Genomic DNA, 15,498 nt, shown 5'->3' on the forward strand with positions numbered 1-15,498 from the left:
AAGAAAACTGTCGGGAAGGAAATAAAAAGAGGTTTCTTTCAGATGTCTAACTATAATTAAAAATCAATATATTGGGCCTCATAAACTAAAGTGAATAATTTGTGTTTTGCCTCCTTAAACAAAGTCTATGTAAATTTACCCAAAGACTAATACCAGAAATTTAATGTCATTTACTGTCCATAACTTAGGACAAGTAAAGTTAAAAGAATAAATGTTATTTCAAACTGACTTAAAATTGGCAAATTGGGCTAAGTGGATATTCAGGGGAACTTAGCTGTCACCTATTAAAATGTAAACTACTACAATTTTTATATAAGACCTCCATCATTATACCAAAAAAAAAAAAAAAAAAAAAACACTAGGCAGGAACCAATTCCTGGAGCTTTAACTGTTTTTACTGGTGGGTCATCTAATGGGAAAGCTGCCTATCATACTATAAATTCTGACCGAGTCATACTGACCAGTCATACTTCTGTGCAAAGAATTGAATTAGAAGCTATTAAGGCTGCGTTGCAAGATTTCCAACAGCCTGTTAATATAATTTCTGATTCCTCTTATGCTTCGGGCCTAGTAAGTAGAATTGAAACTGCACGGTTGAAATGGTTTAGTGACCAAAGTTTATTCTTACTATTTAAGCAAGTTCAACAGATTGTGCAGCAGAGAAAATACCCTTTTTATATCACCCACATCAGGGCTCACAGCATATTACCTAGCCCATTAACTAAGGGAAATGCACATGCTGATCAATTGGTTGCTTTATTGAAAGAGGCTTCAGAGTCTCATCAGCTTTTAAAAATCCCAACTTGAAAAACAAAAAAGGGGGATGATGGAGAAATCACCTACAGGTAGGCTGCACCTAGCTTTAATTACTCTAAATTTTTTCACTTGTGATGCTAATGGAAAGACACCTATGGAGCTACATTGGTGTCAGAATAAAAGGAACAGCTCAGAGACCACCTGGGGCACGGTAAAGTGAAGTATGGTAACAATTCTTTCAGGTAAAAACTATAGTTTCATACTGGTCTTAGAAGGCACATTTTTCCTTTACCTGGGAAGGACAGCATAGCTATCCCAAGGTCAGGGGGCTCCAGATAACTTGTCAACTCAGTGCTCTGGAGACGCAGAACTGTAATTTAGATAGCATACTGTCTCTGCTTCTGTAAATTTCTTCTTTTTTTTTGAAAACTAGGTTCCTCATTCCAAACCTTGAGTTTAAAATTAAGTTGTCATGACCTAGAGCAAAGAATATTCTTACATGGTATTATTCTATAAAGTTTTATTAATTTTTGATGCTTTACAACAGTATATTGTGCATTTATCACAAACAAGCTTACAAATTGATATTTACTTTGAATGTTTTAAGAATGTGAAGGGATTTATTCCCTCCTGGGAAGGCACTTTTAAGCATTCTGTATTGATCTCTCTTGACCTTTTTTGCCAAAAGGATTCCAATTGTCTACAGCTGTTATCTGAGCTCTCTGTTCAAGCTGAGATCATGAAAACCTGGTACCATGAATCTGTCTCTTGCCCAATGGCGTAAGCTGGGCCCTCTCTGGAGAAGAAACCTGGGTACCCTATGATCAATGTCGGGACCCCGCCAGCAGGCGACGGGATCCAAAGGCAGTTGCTGGGCATGGAGGCCAGAGGGACATAGGCTACCAAGGAGACAGAACTGAACCTCACATCACCCTACTTGGCCCATAGATGGCTGGTAGTCAAAGACGGGTAAGACCCCACAGGGTGGGGTGACCTAAGACAGGCACAGTCGGGGGCCAGTAGGAGAAAACTTGGGGATCAACAGAGGTGGGGCACAGATCCTCACCCTCCCAATGGTGCAGGGGCTTGAACACTCACTCCTCCTGAGGAAGGTCTCCTGTCCCCATGGCTGCTTCTTGCTTCCCATGCCCAGCCCAGATCAGGAACCAAATAACAAAAGAGATTTGGTCTAGCTGAAATCAGAATCCAGATAAATGGAGGCTTGGCTAAGAGACCCAATGTCTAAATCTAGCCTAACAACAGGAATGCTCAGAGCCTTCACAAGGATGTAAAGTGATCCTTTTCATTAATATTTACAGTGTAAATTAAGATTATTGTTAAAATATTAAATTTGACAGTAACATAGTTGTCAAGTTTTCAAATTAAATTTGGCTAACTTGAAAGAAGTAATTATTCAAAAACTATTAACCAAAATTTTCATTTTGTGGTAAACATGCTATGAACCTAAAGCATGTTCAGGTTCATTTTTTTGTGCAAAAAATTAATATTTAAAGCTACCTAGACTGCATTATAAAATTTCCAAGGAGCCTCCTAATTAAATCAAAAAAAGGGGGATAGTGGAAAAATATAGTGGAAAAATGCCATGTAAGAAAATAGATCTTATAACTAAATTAAATTTTTTTTGTTAGCGAGACATCCAGAAAAAACACACATTATGCCAGGGTAAGCCAGGAAAGATCATTTTAAAGAAAAGACCCCAAGTAAGGTTTTTTTCTTTAACCTTTGGTCGAGAATATGTTTGTATACTTTCAGAGAACAGCTACAAGACCATGTGGATTCCTGTAACAATGGATCCCAGAAAGCTGAAAGGGCGAGACCTCAACCTAGAGGCCCTGATGCTCAGCGCTCCCCACGGTCGGTCCCGGCGTTCCCCGAGGTGGGCTCCCGCCAGCCCGTCCCCGCCATCTCCCGGCACCGGTGCTGGGTTGGCTGCCCCTGGTCTGGTTTCCTGCCCAGGAAGGCCGAGGGCCGCGGAGAGGGGGCAGGCCCGGGGCTCTGGGGGAGCAGGGGCGGCACGAGCCCCCTCCAGCAGGGGAACGGTGCCCCGGGCTCCTGGGTGCTGGGGAGCGGCCTTCAGCCTTCGGGGAGGGACGCCTATCAAGAGGCGAGGACTGTGCCCTCCATCTTGCCCTGGGTCCTCCATTTTTGGGCAGAGCCATGTGCTTGGTGGGGGCTTCTTCCCGGAGGCCCAGGCCGCTGCTGGCCACGCCCAGGATTTCTCTGGACTAACCAATGATAATTAAGGGAAGTGCACGCCATCAATATGACTACATCCTGTGTAATGAGACACCAACTCGCGCCTGGCCAATCGGCAGGGCCCACAGTCCCCTCTCCTGCCCTTACTCCACCCTCCTATAAAACCCCCTTCCCATCAGGCTTCGGTTTCTCTCGGCCACTGGGCTTACCGTTGTTGCATCGGTGAGTGTGGTCGGGGAGCCGAACTACTTCGAAATGAAGGACTCTTTGCTTTTGCATCGGACTCGCTGGCTCCCTGGTGGGCTTTTTGGGAACCTTGAAATCTGGGCACAACAAAAGCCAGCCACAAAGACAGAAGAGACAGTTCAGAGATGGAGATGGTGAAGACTCCTTGCCATGCTAGCAGTCAGCAGCCGTGCGTCGCTGCAGGGTGCCCAGGACCAGACCAGAAAGGACCGGACCTGCATTTTCCACCATCCAGAACCAACATCTCATGCTGGCATGTACACATGAACTGTCGGACATTGAAACTTGGACTCAGAACTTTTGGACATTGAAATTGGGACTTGATTATTTTTTAAAGAAAAAATAAGGGGGAGATGCTGGAATCCATTCATTGTCTTCACTAGCTGAGTTTAGACAGAGACCCCCCAAAAGCTAGTAGCCCTTGAAAGTCCTAGTAAAGGTCAGGGCTTGAAAGTCCTAGCAAAGGTCAGGGCTGTGCACCACCCAGTTAATCTAGGAACCACTCAGTTAATTTAGGTAATAATAGTTGAAGCATCCCCACCTTAGTTCACTTAATTCCTTAGATACTTATGTAGATCCTTGTTAATTATTGTTAATCAGATACTCCCGGAAATCTATTGATGGGCTAATCAGATACTTTGTCTATTCCTGGAAATTGTTTGCTGATCTGTGTGTCATTGAAACCTCCTTACCCTAAGGGCTACTCCAGATCAATAAAGGATTGGAGCAGCCTGAGCATGTGGGGAAGTCCTTCGGGACTTGCCGCCTGGCCCCCCAATATTGCAAAATTAAAAATATATATATATTCCACCCTTTGTTCTCCCTGTGTGATCTACAATAATAATCTGCTCTGTGTTGATATTTACTGCTGTGTTGCTGACAATTACCTGAAAGAGAAGTTGGGGTATTTCACTGGGCTGGAAAAAGTTTAGCTACATCAGAAAGCAGGTCTAATGAGGCAAGTTTATTTTATACATATGAAAGGCTAAGTTGACTCGCACATGCACAATACATATAAAGCTCTCACTGGCACCAATTGCACATGTGTGTTTCAATCTGTCATTGTCAATCGTGAATTTGGTTGACACTTCTATTATAGAGAAAGGGCGAATAGTGATATTAAAATATTTCTTCTAATTAATTTCCTTTCAATGTGCACGAATCCGTGCACTAGGACACTAGTGTCTGAGATAAAAAGTCATCGTAAAATCCTAGGCAGAGAGAAGAAAAGACAAGTCAAAGGCAGTAAGAATATGGTTCAGGCCCTAGCCAGTTTGGCTCAGTGGATAGAGCGTTGGCCTGGGGTCTGAAGGTCCCTGGTTCGATTCCGGTCAAGGGCACATGCCCGAGTTGCGGGCTCAATGCCCAGTGGGGCGAGTGCAGAAGGCAGCCAATCAATGATTCTCTCTCATCACTGATGTTTCTCTCTCTCCCTCTCCCTTCCTCTCTAAAATCAATAAAAATATATATATTTTTAAAAGAATATGGTTCAGATTGACCACTCAACACCATTAGTCCAGACTGTCTCCCGTGGGTGTTAATGGCCTGTAAGTAAATGGCTTATCTTATATTTCAGGTAGATTCAGGTTGAAGCTAGTGAGCTTCAGTTGCAAAGTCCCACCCTCACCTGGACCCCAATAAATGTTGAGAGCTCCTGGGAAGCAGAGAGTATTCAACTTGGGGGAGGAAAGCCAGTTACAACTGGGAAGTATTTCTACATAAGCTCTCTGGAGCATCACCTAAAGAGGTCTCGGAAGAAAAGCACCTGAAACTCCATGCTCTAGAATCTTACTTTGATTTCTTTTCTCGTGAATAAATACTCACTTTTATAACTGATTTTGTGTCCATAAATCTTATTATGTTTGTTAAAGAACCACCCCTACCCCCAAGTTGAATAAACCACAGTCCCACAAAAACCTGGATGCAGCATTTATTAGAACTGGTAGTGGAAGGAAAGTTGTCAGAGGTACTGGGACAGAGGCAACGATTTTTTGATGCATGAGAGACAGAAAGGACCACGAAACGCTGGTTCTAAAATTCAGGTGTGCAAAAGAATCACCTGAATCTGTTAAAATGGCACGTTCCCCAGAAGGAAAAAGACAAGTAGGAAAGGAATGAGAATTGGAATCAAGGGCAGAAAGAAGTAGATAGAAGAAAGTAAAGCCGAACGGGTTTGGCTCAGTGGATAGAGCGTCGGCCTGCGGACTCAAGGGTCCTGGGTTCGATTCCGGTCAAGGGCATGTACCTTCGTTGCGGGCACATCCCCACTGGGGGCGTGCAGGAGGCAGCTGATCGAGCTCTCTCATCGATGTTTCTAACTCTCTATCCTTCTCCCTTCTTCTCTGTAAAAAATCAATAAAATATATTAAAAAAAAAAAAGAAAGTAAAACAACCACAACTTTATTAAGCAAAGTAGGAAAAATAAACAACATACATAATTAAAATGATGTGTGGAAATACCAGTGATTTTCCCACTATTGAGTCTTCATCCTTTCAGAGAAAAACCAGCACCTCCTGGAGAAACTCAGCATGTTAACCTCTGAAATGCTGGCAGTGCTTTCAAGCTGGACATCTATTCCCACTGGTACTGAAACCCTTCCGCAAGAAGAATGGGCAATATTCTGAGAAGCGACTAAAATTATTTTCATTCAAAGCAGAGAGAGCAATGTTGAAAATACACTTTCAAGATTTTTAAACAACACATTTCTCCATTACCTACTGATTTATTATACATTCAATTATAATAATAAAGGCACGTGCCTAAATAAATGTTATTCCAATAATCATTACACATTTGCTTGGGAACAATTGAATATTTTCCCTCTCATAGTATACTTACTGTATAAAAGTGGTGTTTCCAATTTTTTGTTTGGGGGTTTTTAGTTTTTTAACTAGTAGTGACTTAAAAAGGAATAACATTTTGACAACATTGCCTAAGAGTGTGTGGAATTCTATATCTTTTATGGAAAATGATGATATTTTATAGTCAGGGAGTGGAGAGGTCATGGAGTTCATGACTCTGGGAAATGTGGGAGCCTTTACCCTCCTGCTGAAAAACCAGCCTCCTTCGCTTGGGCAGAGCCTGCAGGCCAGAGAACAGTGAGGACAACGCAGCCGTACGCGGGGACGCACACACTGAGAAATGGCCCTTCCCGGGTCGTCGGTAACCACAACCTGCTTTTAGGATGAAGCAAACATTCTTAGAAATGCGTTTGATGAGAGTATACTAAAAGTCAGAATTGGAGCAACTTCAGACAGAGAACTGCTGAGCTGTGCTTGCAGCTGAGTCTCAGAATCAGGTTCATGGGCCCAGAGAACCTGAATGATGATGCAAGAGAATCCAGTCCAGCCTGAGACCAAGCCATTTCCTTGTTACACCTCACAAAGGGTCTCACCAGTTCCTGTGTAAGAGATGCTGATGTTAATAACGTCATTATTCACACCCAGGCTGGAGTGGCTCTGTTGGTTGGGTGTCGTCTCATGCCCGGAAAGGTTGCTAGTCCAAAACCCAGTCAGGGTATTTGCCCAGATTGCAGGTGTGACCCCTGTGGGGAGTGTGCAGGAGGCCACCAATGGATGTTTCACTCTCTCATCAATGTTTCTCTCTCCCTCTCCCTTCCTCTTTCTCTAAAAATCAATAAAAAATATCTTTAAAAACAAAAATAATTTCATTATTCAGTATTGTATATGAAATTTAATGGACATATATGCTAAAATATTTTATATAGTTATACATATAGTCTTCATATGTTTTCTTTTCATAGGGCCAGTTCTCAATTAAATTTTATTGTCTCTGTGTAGTCTTGAGTTGAAAAATACTTTCTTTTTTTTCTTTTTTTAATTTTATTTTATATTTAAAGCATTACAAATAGTAGTACATATGTCGAAAAATACTTTTAATTATTGTTGAAAAATAGAAATCTTGCTCTTTTTTAGCACTGGCTATTTCAGTCAATATTCTGGGATTTCAAAAAGTCAGGACAGAAAAGCTTCTTTACTAAAAATCAATGAATGTCCAGGTGTGCCACATGAGACATATATGTGCATATCATTCAATAAAGCACTGAGTTATTGTAAATACACAAAACATTATAAAACAAGATGTGCCTTGCCAGTCCCTGTCCAACATCTGTGACTTCCCCATTAATTGGCTCATATTGCCTTCACTTTACCAACACAGGTTCCCTTTCCTCTTTCATGAGTCCGACCCCTCCATCTCATTCCTCCAGCTGGCCAGGCACTGGGCCTGCCACTTACATATACTTCTGCTTCAGGTTCCAGGAATACCTTACCTGCATCTTAACCACCAACTGCTTCCAGCCATATTGGACCAATTGCTTTCTACAGTATTAATAATGACAATTCTGTAAATAATGTTGTTCAGTGATACTATGATTAAGCATCAACTTGGTAACAACTCAGTATTACTTCTTTGTAGGATTCAGCTCTGATGGTTTCTGTTTGCCTCTTCTCTGTAATTAGTAGAGATATCAAAATAAAAATTCATACTTACCTGGCAGGGGAGATACCATGATCACGAAGGTGGTTTTCCCAGGGCGAGGCTTGTCCATTGCACTCTGGACGTGCTGACCTCTGCAATTTCCCCAAATGTGGGAAACTCAACTGCATAATTTGTGGTAGTGGGGGACTGTGTTCATGTTCTCCTCTGAAAAAAATAAAATAAAATAAAATATAAAAATTCATGGGAAGATCTCATCCACGATTCTACTTGCCTTTCAGTATGAGCAACTCTTCCCATTAAGTCCATTACTCCAAGGGAATGAAAGGTTTGGAGAGGTAGCACAATATTCTGAACAAAATTCTGGCATTAGAGTCACAGACTGGAGTTTGAACCCAGATCCCTACTCATACTGATCTGGGGTAAGTAACATCCCGAAGCTTAGTTTCCTCATCTGTAAACCCAAGTAGTAGTATCACCTTGGAGGCTTGTTTGAAGATTAGAAGGAATACACAGTAAACTTAATAAATGACACTAAATGAGTGCTAATGCTACTGCAGTTAGGCAAAAAATGTGAGCCTACCCCTAGAAATGCAAGCAGCTACTCCCAATCCTACACTCAAACATTTAAATAATCAGTCCATTGCTCACAGAAAAATGAAATAGTGTGTCCTGGCCAGTGTGGCTCAGTTGGTAGAAGCTCATCCATTCAAATATCTTAACAACCCACTTATTCATTATCTACTGGATCAGTAATACATACAATAGCATGAATAGTAACTATTTCATAAATACTATTAACTCTATACAGAAAACATTGGAAGCATAGTAAAAATTAAATAACTATTAACCATTATGCTTATGGTGTTGATTTCCCAGGATCACTAATTAGGTAGTAGCACACACATCTATAGTCCTTTTTAAAAAATATGGTTTTTTAAATTTATTTCAGAGAGGAAGGGAGAGGGAATCATTAATTGGCTGCCTCCTGCACATTGGACCGAGCCTGCAACCCAGGCACGTGCCCTTGACCAGAATCAAACCTGGGACCCTTCAGTCCACAGGCCAACACTCTATCCACCGAGCCAAACTGGCTAGGGCTATAGTCCTTTTTAAATATATCAATCTGGTTTGTATGCACTCTGGAATAAGGAAAGTTAAATGAAAGTTACACAACTTATTTATATAATGAATTTAAAATACATTATCTGCCCTATTTGGTTTGGCTCAATGGATAGAGCGTCAGCCTGCGGACTGAAGAGTCCCCGGATCCACTCCGGTCAAGGGCACATGCCCAGGTTGCAGGCTCAATCCCCAGTAGGAGGTGTGCAGGAGGCAGCCAATCAATGATTCTCTCTCATCATTGATGTTTCTATCTCTCTCTCCTTCTCCCTTCCTCTCTCTAAAATCAATAAAAATAATCTATAATAATAAAAGTGTAATATGCAAATCAATCGAACAGCCCCACGACCTTCAGACAAAGTCAGGGCTGCGAGGGCCAAGTCAGCTGGGGTTGCGAGGGCCAAGCCCCTTACATGAATTTCGTGCATCGGGCCTCTAGTAATAAAATAAAATATATGATCTAATATATTACACTGTATCTAAGTCCTCATTACAGCTGTTTGCTAGTCAGAACCAACTTTAGTGGCAGACCCAGTGGCTGGCCAGCTGTACCATATATTTATTTCCCATTTTACAGAGGACTGAACTGAGCATTTAAGGGATTTGCAGAAGTTTGGCTTTTACTTGGCTTTGCTAGGTAGACAGACTTCAGCTCCATTTGAATAGGAGGGAACTCATGCTCAGAGAGGTTAGAGACCTTCCTGAAATCTAAAGCTCCCTAAGGCAGGAATATGGTCAGCTCCCAGTCTAGTCCTCCTGTTTGACTATTCTTGACTCAGTAGCCAGTATCTAGATGCTAAATTGATTTCACTTTAAAGAAACAAAGAAAGCATCATCTATAAGACTAAAACAAAAAAAAAAAGCCCTTAGTTGTGGGAAATGGGAAAGGTAGAGAAAACATAAATAAGGAAAATGAGCCACAATTTATAACCCAAGTTAAACAAAAAGCTCCCCTAAATTTATATCCTCCTGTTTCCACATAATGAGTCGATTAATCTTCCAACGCCTTCTAAAAGTAAAAAACACTGCACAGCAGCTGGTTTTAATGTTAAAGCTAATTAGGAAAACACATTAAGGCAAGAGAAGTGCTGAAGTTACATTTAGCTCAAGAGGAAAGAAGTCTGTGCATTTGTTTGTGTTATGGACAAGTGTAAGGAAAGAGAAGATAAATTAAAGCTTGTCTTTAATATCCTGCAGCCTTATTTCCTCAGGAAGGCAGCCTTGAGAGAACAGAGAAATGGGTCACTGGTGTTAAGAAGCTGTACTGACCAGGATAAGAGAAGGTTAAGGACTATATTTCACAGAGCTACCAGACTGGCACGTCGTCTGAATTTATGGATTTTTCTGCCTGAACACACAGGCCATTTGGACACCATTTAGCCCCAATTGTCAGAAAAATTTCTTAATCGTGGGATGATTGGCCACCTGCCACTAAGTAGCACATTTTAATTGCATTTTTAATAGCCCCACAAAGTAGCCTCAGGGAAAAAAAAATTTAAAAAAGCACTCTCACTTAAAAACAAAAATCTTTACGTGTATCTGTAGCCCATCAAGAGAATTAAAGGTCAATATTATGTTTTTCTGGAGTGTGGGGATGATACAGGGAAGGAGGATGAAGGCATAAGTGTTTTTAAAATAAAAGCAGTGGGCACAGTAATCTATAGCAGTGTTTCTCAAATTGTAAAATATACTCACATCACCTGGGGAGCTTGTTAAAATGAAGATTGTGTCAGAAAACCTGGGAGGGGGCCTGAGTTTCTGCGTTTCTAACTAACTCCCAGGTGACTGCTGCGGGTCTGGTCCAGGAACCACTTTGAAGGACAAAGCCTTTGTTTCAAGGACAGTCTTCTTTCTCTCAATCTTTCTGCCTTTCAGCAGTCCTAATATAGACCCATAAAGACCCTTTCCTCTGGATCAGGAACTCATGTGATTGGGGAACCTAGCCTGACACGAATTAGGGCAGCTTTGTGAGTTGGTGTTAAAGAGAGCATGTGCATCATTTTGAGCTTCCGGCTGCTGCTAAGTAAATGCCAGATCCAAGCCATTCCTGTGAGATTGGCGCCCCTTGTGGCTGAAAGGATCCATAGCTGGGCAACTTTATCAGGATTTTTCCTAAGATTTTTGCCAACTAAATGTTGCTAGGAAAAAGAGTTTAGACACTTAAAAAAATTTTTTTTTTATTTCATAGAGAAAGGTAGGGAGAGAGAGAGAGATAAAGATAGCAATGATGAGAGAGAATCATCGATCAGCTGCCTCCTGCATGCCCCACACTGGGGATTGAGCTCAGAACCTGGGCATGTGCCCTGACCAAAATCTAGCCATGACCTCCTGGTCCATAGGTCAATGCTCAACCACTGAGTCAGGCCAGCTGGGCTAGACACTTTTTATAGAATCATAGAGAGCACGGTACAGAACACCTGGGTTACAGTGGTAGAGTAGATTATTGAAATGATGGGAAAATTTGGTTGGGGGAAAGAAACTGATCTACTGAGAATGGTAGTTAAGTCCAACATATTTAGGAGAATTGTGGTAAGGGTGACACATTTGAGAAGTAGTGATCTAAAGAAAAGAGGAGAAAGAAATAATAGTCTTAGAAGTAAAAGACAGACACATCTTCAAACCTGATTAATTTTTGAGGCTTTTAAAGTCTTAAATTAGACTCAATAACTGTGAGAAATACTCTGTAAAAACAAATTAAACTCGCCAAGGTTTAATCCAGGGGTCCTCAAACGACGGCCCACTGGCCACATGCAAATACAAATACTGTATTTGTTCCCGTTTTGTTTTTTTACTTCAAAATAAGATATGTGCAGTGTGCATAGGAATTTGTTCATAGGTTTTTTTTTAAACTATAGTCCAGCCCTCCAATGGTCTGAGGGACAGTGAACTGGCCCCCTGTTTAAAAAGTTTGAGGACCCCTGGTAATCTGATGCTAATCATCTAATTCAGTAGTTACCAAATATGGTCCTCAGACCACCAGCAGCAGCACCACCTAAGAATGTATTACAAATGCACGTTTTGGGCCCACCCAGATCTAATGAGTTAAAATTTGGCGGGGTGGGGCCCAGTAACCTCTGTGTTAAGAATCCCCCAGGTGGCCCAAACCGGTTTGGCTCAGTGGATAGAGCGTCGGCCTGCGGACTGAGAGGTCCCGGGTTCGATTCCGGTCAAGGGCATGTACCTGGGTTGCGGGCATATCCCCAATAGGAGATGTGCAGGAGGCAGCTGATCGATGATTCTCTCTCATCGATGTTTCTAACTCTCTATCTCTCTCCCTTCCTTTCTGTAAAAAATCAATAAAATATATATTAAAAAAAAAAAAAAAAAAGAATCCCCCAGGTGGCCCTAGCCGGTTTGGCTCAATGGATAGAGCATTGGCCTACAGACTGAAGGGTCCCAGGTTTGATTCCTGTCAAGGGCACCTGCCCGGATGCAGGCTCAATCCCCAATACGGGGTATACAGAGGCAGCTGATCAATGATTCTCTCTCATTGATGTTTCTCTCTCTCTCTCCCTCCCCCTTCTTCTCTGAAATCAATAAAAATATTTATTTTTTAATATATTTTATTTATTTTTTTACAGAGAGGAAGGGAGAGGGATAGAGAGTTAGAAACATCAATGAGAGAGAAACATCGATCAGCTGCCTCCTGCACACTCCCTACTGGGGATGTGCCTGCAACCAAGGTCATGCCCTTGACCAGAATCGAACCTGGGACTCTTGAGTCCACAGGCTGATGCTCTATCTACTGAGCCAAACCGGTTAGGGCAATAAAAATATTAAAAAAAAAAAAAAAAAAAAAGAATCCCCCAGGTGGTTCTGATGCTCACTAAAGTTTTAGTCACTAATTTAATAAAATCAGAGCCACATCCTTAGAATTGCAACCCAATGGATTACAGGAACTGTTTACAAAAAACAAAAAACCCTCAACATAACTAGTTACCTGTTGTACTTTATTTCACTACAACATAGTGAGAATCAAGTTCCCCACCCGCCCTAAGTTCCGAAGTGTTAGTTATCAGAAGGCTGAACCTGTCCCACTGAGAGACGATCCTGCCTTCCACCCGCACATTTCCTTTTCTTCGATCCACACCTCTAATATTCTGAAAATGTTGAGTCAGGAACTGTGGGAGCGGGAAACTTAAGTCCAGGACAGAACATCCGGGTGGGTTAGCAGGAAGGCGGAGGGTTCGCCACACCTGTGTATGTCTGGGAAACGTGGCTCGCTTGGTGATGCGCACATTAAACTATCTGAGGGAGGAAAGACTTAGCTCCAAATATGCACCTCTCACATTGCTGGTGCTCTTGTTCCATCATTAAGAAGGGTTCAGGAATCTGGAGATGGCTATACATTAAATAGGAGTCCAGAGACAAAATTTTGAAAGGCATTTGGGGATCAGAGGATCTTAGCTTAAAGCAGCGGTTCTCAACCTGTGGGTCACGACCCCTTTGGGGGCCGAACGACCCTTTCACAGGGGTCGCCTAAGACCATTGGAAAACACATGCATAAATTACATATTGTTTTTGTGATTAATCACTATGCTTTAATTATGTTCAATTTGTAACAATGAAATTGGGGGTCACCACAACATGAGGAACTGTATTAAAGGGTCACGGCATTAGGAAGGTTGAGAACCACTGGCTTAAAGGTAACTAAGATCTAAGTTCTCCTCTTCTCAGGACCCCATGCTTTTTATTAACACAATTTGTCCTGAGGCGAGGCAGACATATACACTTAAAAGGGTCAGGGTTTATACAGAGGCATTGTCAGATTGAGTTAGCCTACTGCTGTTCAGGTGTTTGGCCAGTAGGAGGCAAAACATGTAGATTAAAACGCCCTTTAGCTGTCTGGCAGCCAAGCAATCATCCCTTTTCAGGTTTGGGGAAATGCCCTCAGCCATTCCCAACAGGTGACAACATATGTGACTCAGCCTTTGTTGAGTCCCCAAGTTCCATCAACCTTTTGCTGAAACTCTTGAAATTATGACATGCTGGAATTGGCTTCCGGCATCACATGGCCCTCCTCTGCCCTCCTGACCTGCTGTTGCACTTTGCTTCCACCGCTAACTGCGTTTTTTTCTTGCCTTGAGCAAGAAAATTTCTTACCCTCTCTAAGTCCCATGGTCACACTGGAGCATTAGGGACCGTGACAGCGCCTGCTTCCTAGGGTCACTGTGAGGAGGGGGGGGGGGGGGGGTGCACACTGCCTGGCACGCCAACATTTAGCTCAGTCTTAGCTGCTGCAAGTGACTAAAAGGAAAAAACTCAGTAGAGTTGTCTGGGAGTCGGGCATTTGGCATTCTAGTGCTTCCATGATAGCCAGGTGCTCCAGGTTAAAAGAATATTCAGGAAGATTCTTATGAATAGCATCATGTAATCCAATGTATAGGTTTTAGTTGAAACAAACTGGTGTATATAAGCAGGAAGTGTACTTTTGGTCAAGAAAATATAATTATAAAAGGCTTTTTTTTTTATTAATGGCCTTTACTTGCGTCTTGGTCTTAATTGCTTCCAATTTTCAACTTCATTTTGTAAAGATAATACTCACCCCAAGCCCCGCTGGCGTGGCTCAGTGGTTGAGAGTCGACCTATGAGCCAGGAGGTCATGATTTGATTCCCAGTCAGGACACATGCCCAGGTTGCCAGCTCAATCCCCAATGTGCGGCGTGCAGGAGAAAGCCAATTAATGATTCTCCCTCATCATTGATGTTTCTTTCTCACTCTCCCTCTCCCTTCCTCTCTGAAATCAATAAAAATATATTTTTAAAAAATACCTTCAAATCCAGGTCTCATTGCAAAATCATGGTCCTCAATGCGGAGAAGTTGCTCATATTTCAGGGGCCTCATTCTGGTTTCTTGCTTGCTGTCCCTCCAAAGGGGGAAATACTTTGGAGATACATATGCTTCTGGAGGTTTTGAGTTAGGTTAGACTTCAGCGTCAACACAGTATCCTCTGAAATATATACATGAAAGCTAGTTTTCTCAGTTCGTATTACACATGGCCAAACCTCTGCCAACATTTACTCTTTATTAGATAGGGTGGGTCAGGTCTGATACACCAAACTTTGGAGCACCTCAAATGAAACACTGCGTTTGGATGTAATGCACTGACAGGCAATGTTCCTCAGAATGTGATTTTTAGACCAGGAGAGCCTGGCCACTGCCGCCTGGGTGGAGGTGATCAAAATTCAGATCCATGGACCCCATCTCAGATCGTCTAAACCAGAACCCCAGAAAACAGGACTTAGGAATCTGCATCAAACATGCTAAGTGATTCTTGGAGTCATTGAAGTTAAACTACTTTTTGCCCTAAGACAGTTTAAAAAAAAAAACACCTGCAAAATTGTAAACTGATGAAAATGGTTTTACAAAAATAAAAAGGAGCAGAAAGTATACATACAGGTTGAGATTAGAGGTAGAATCTCTGCAGTAGGTTCTAGAACTTGAGGGGTGGCAATGGAAATGGAGAGAAATCCAAAGAAAAAAATGGATGGATTTGGCGATTGATTGGGCCTGATGCCAAGTCCAGTTATGAAGTAGGTGCAATCCATTTTCACCTACAGTCCTCTAGAGCAATGGTTCTCAACCTTAGCTGCACATTAGAATCATCTGGGAATCTTTTTATTTTTATTTTTATTTTTTTTAATATATTTTATTGATTTTTTACAGAGAGCTAGAAACATCGATGAGAGAGAAACATC

The 15,498-nt window shown here is 41.9% G+C and overlaps 1 protein-coding gene and 1 non-coding gene across 2 annotated transcripts in view; one reads left to right on the top strand and one right to left on the bottom strand.

The window, feature by feature from the left end:
• Positions 1-14,644, bottom strand: part of GABRR3 (gamma-aminobutyric acid type A receptor subunit rho3) — a 59,431-nt gene extending 44,787 nt beyond the window's left edge. Inside the window, 4 exon segments of the mRNA XM_036348523.1 lie at positions 4,399-4,431; positions 5,749-5,806; positions 13,812-13,820; positions 14,572-14,644. Of these exon segments, the coding sequence (XP_036204416.1) occupies positions 4,399-4,431; positions 5,749-5,806; positions 13,812-13,820; positions 14,572-14,644 (173 nt within the window).
• Positions 7,725-7,886, top strand: LOC118677867. Its single transcript, XR_004974590.1, has one exon. It is a non-coding gene; the product is annotated as a U1 spliceosomal RNA (small nuclear RNA).
• Positions 14,645-15,498: the final 854 nt, after the last annotated feature.

The sequence above is a fragment of the Myotis myotis genome, unplaced genomic scaffold, assembly GCF_014108235.1.
Source record: "Myotis myotis isolate mMyoMyo1 unplaced genomic scaffold, mMyoMyo1.p scaffold_m19_p_2, whole genome shotgun sequence".
Classification (NCBI taxonomy): domain Eukaryota; kingdom Metazoa; phylum Chordata; class Mammalia; order Chiroptera; family Vespertilionidae; genus Myotis; species Myotis myotis.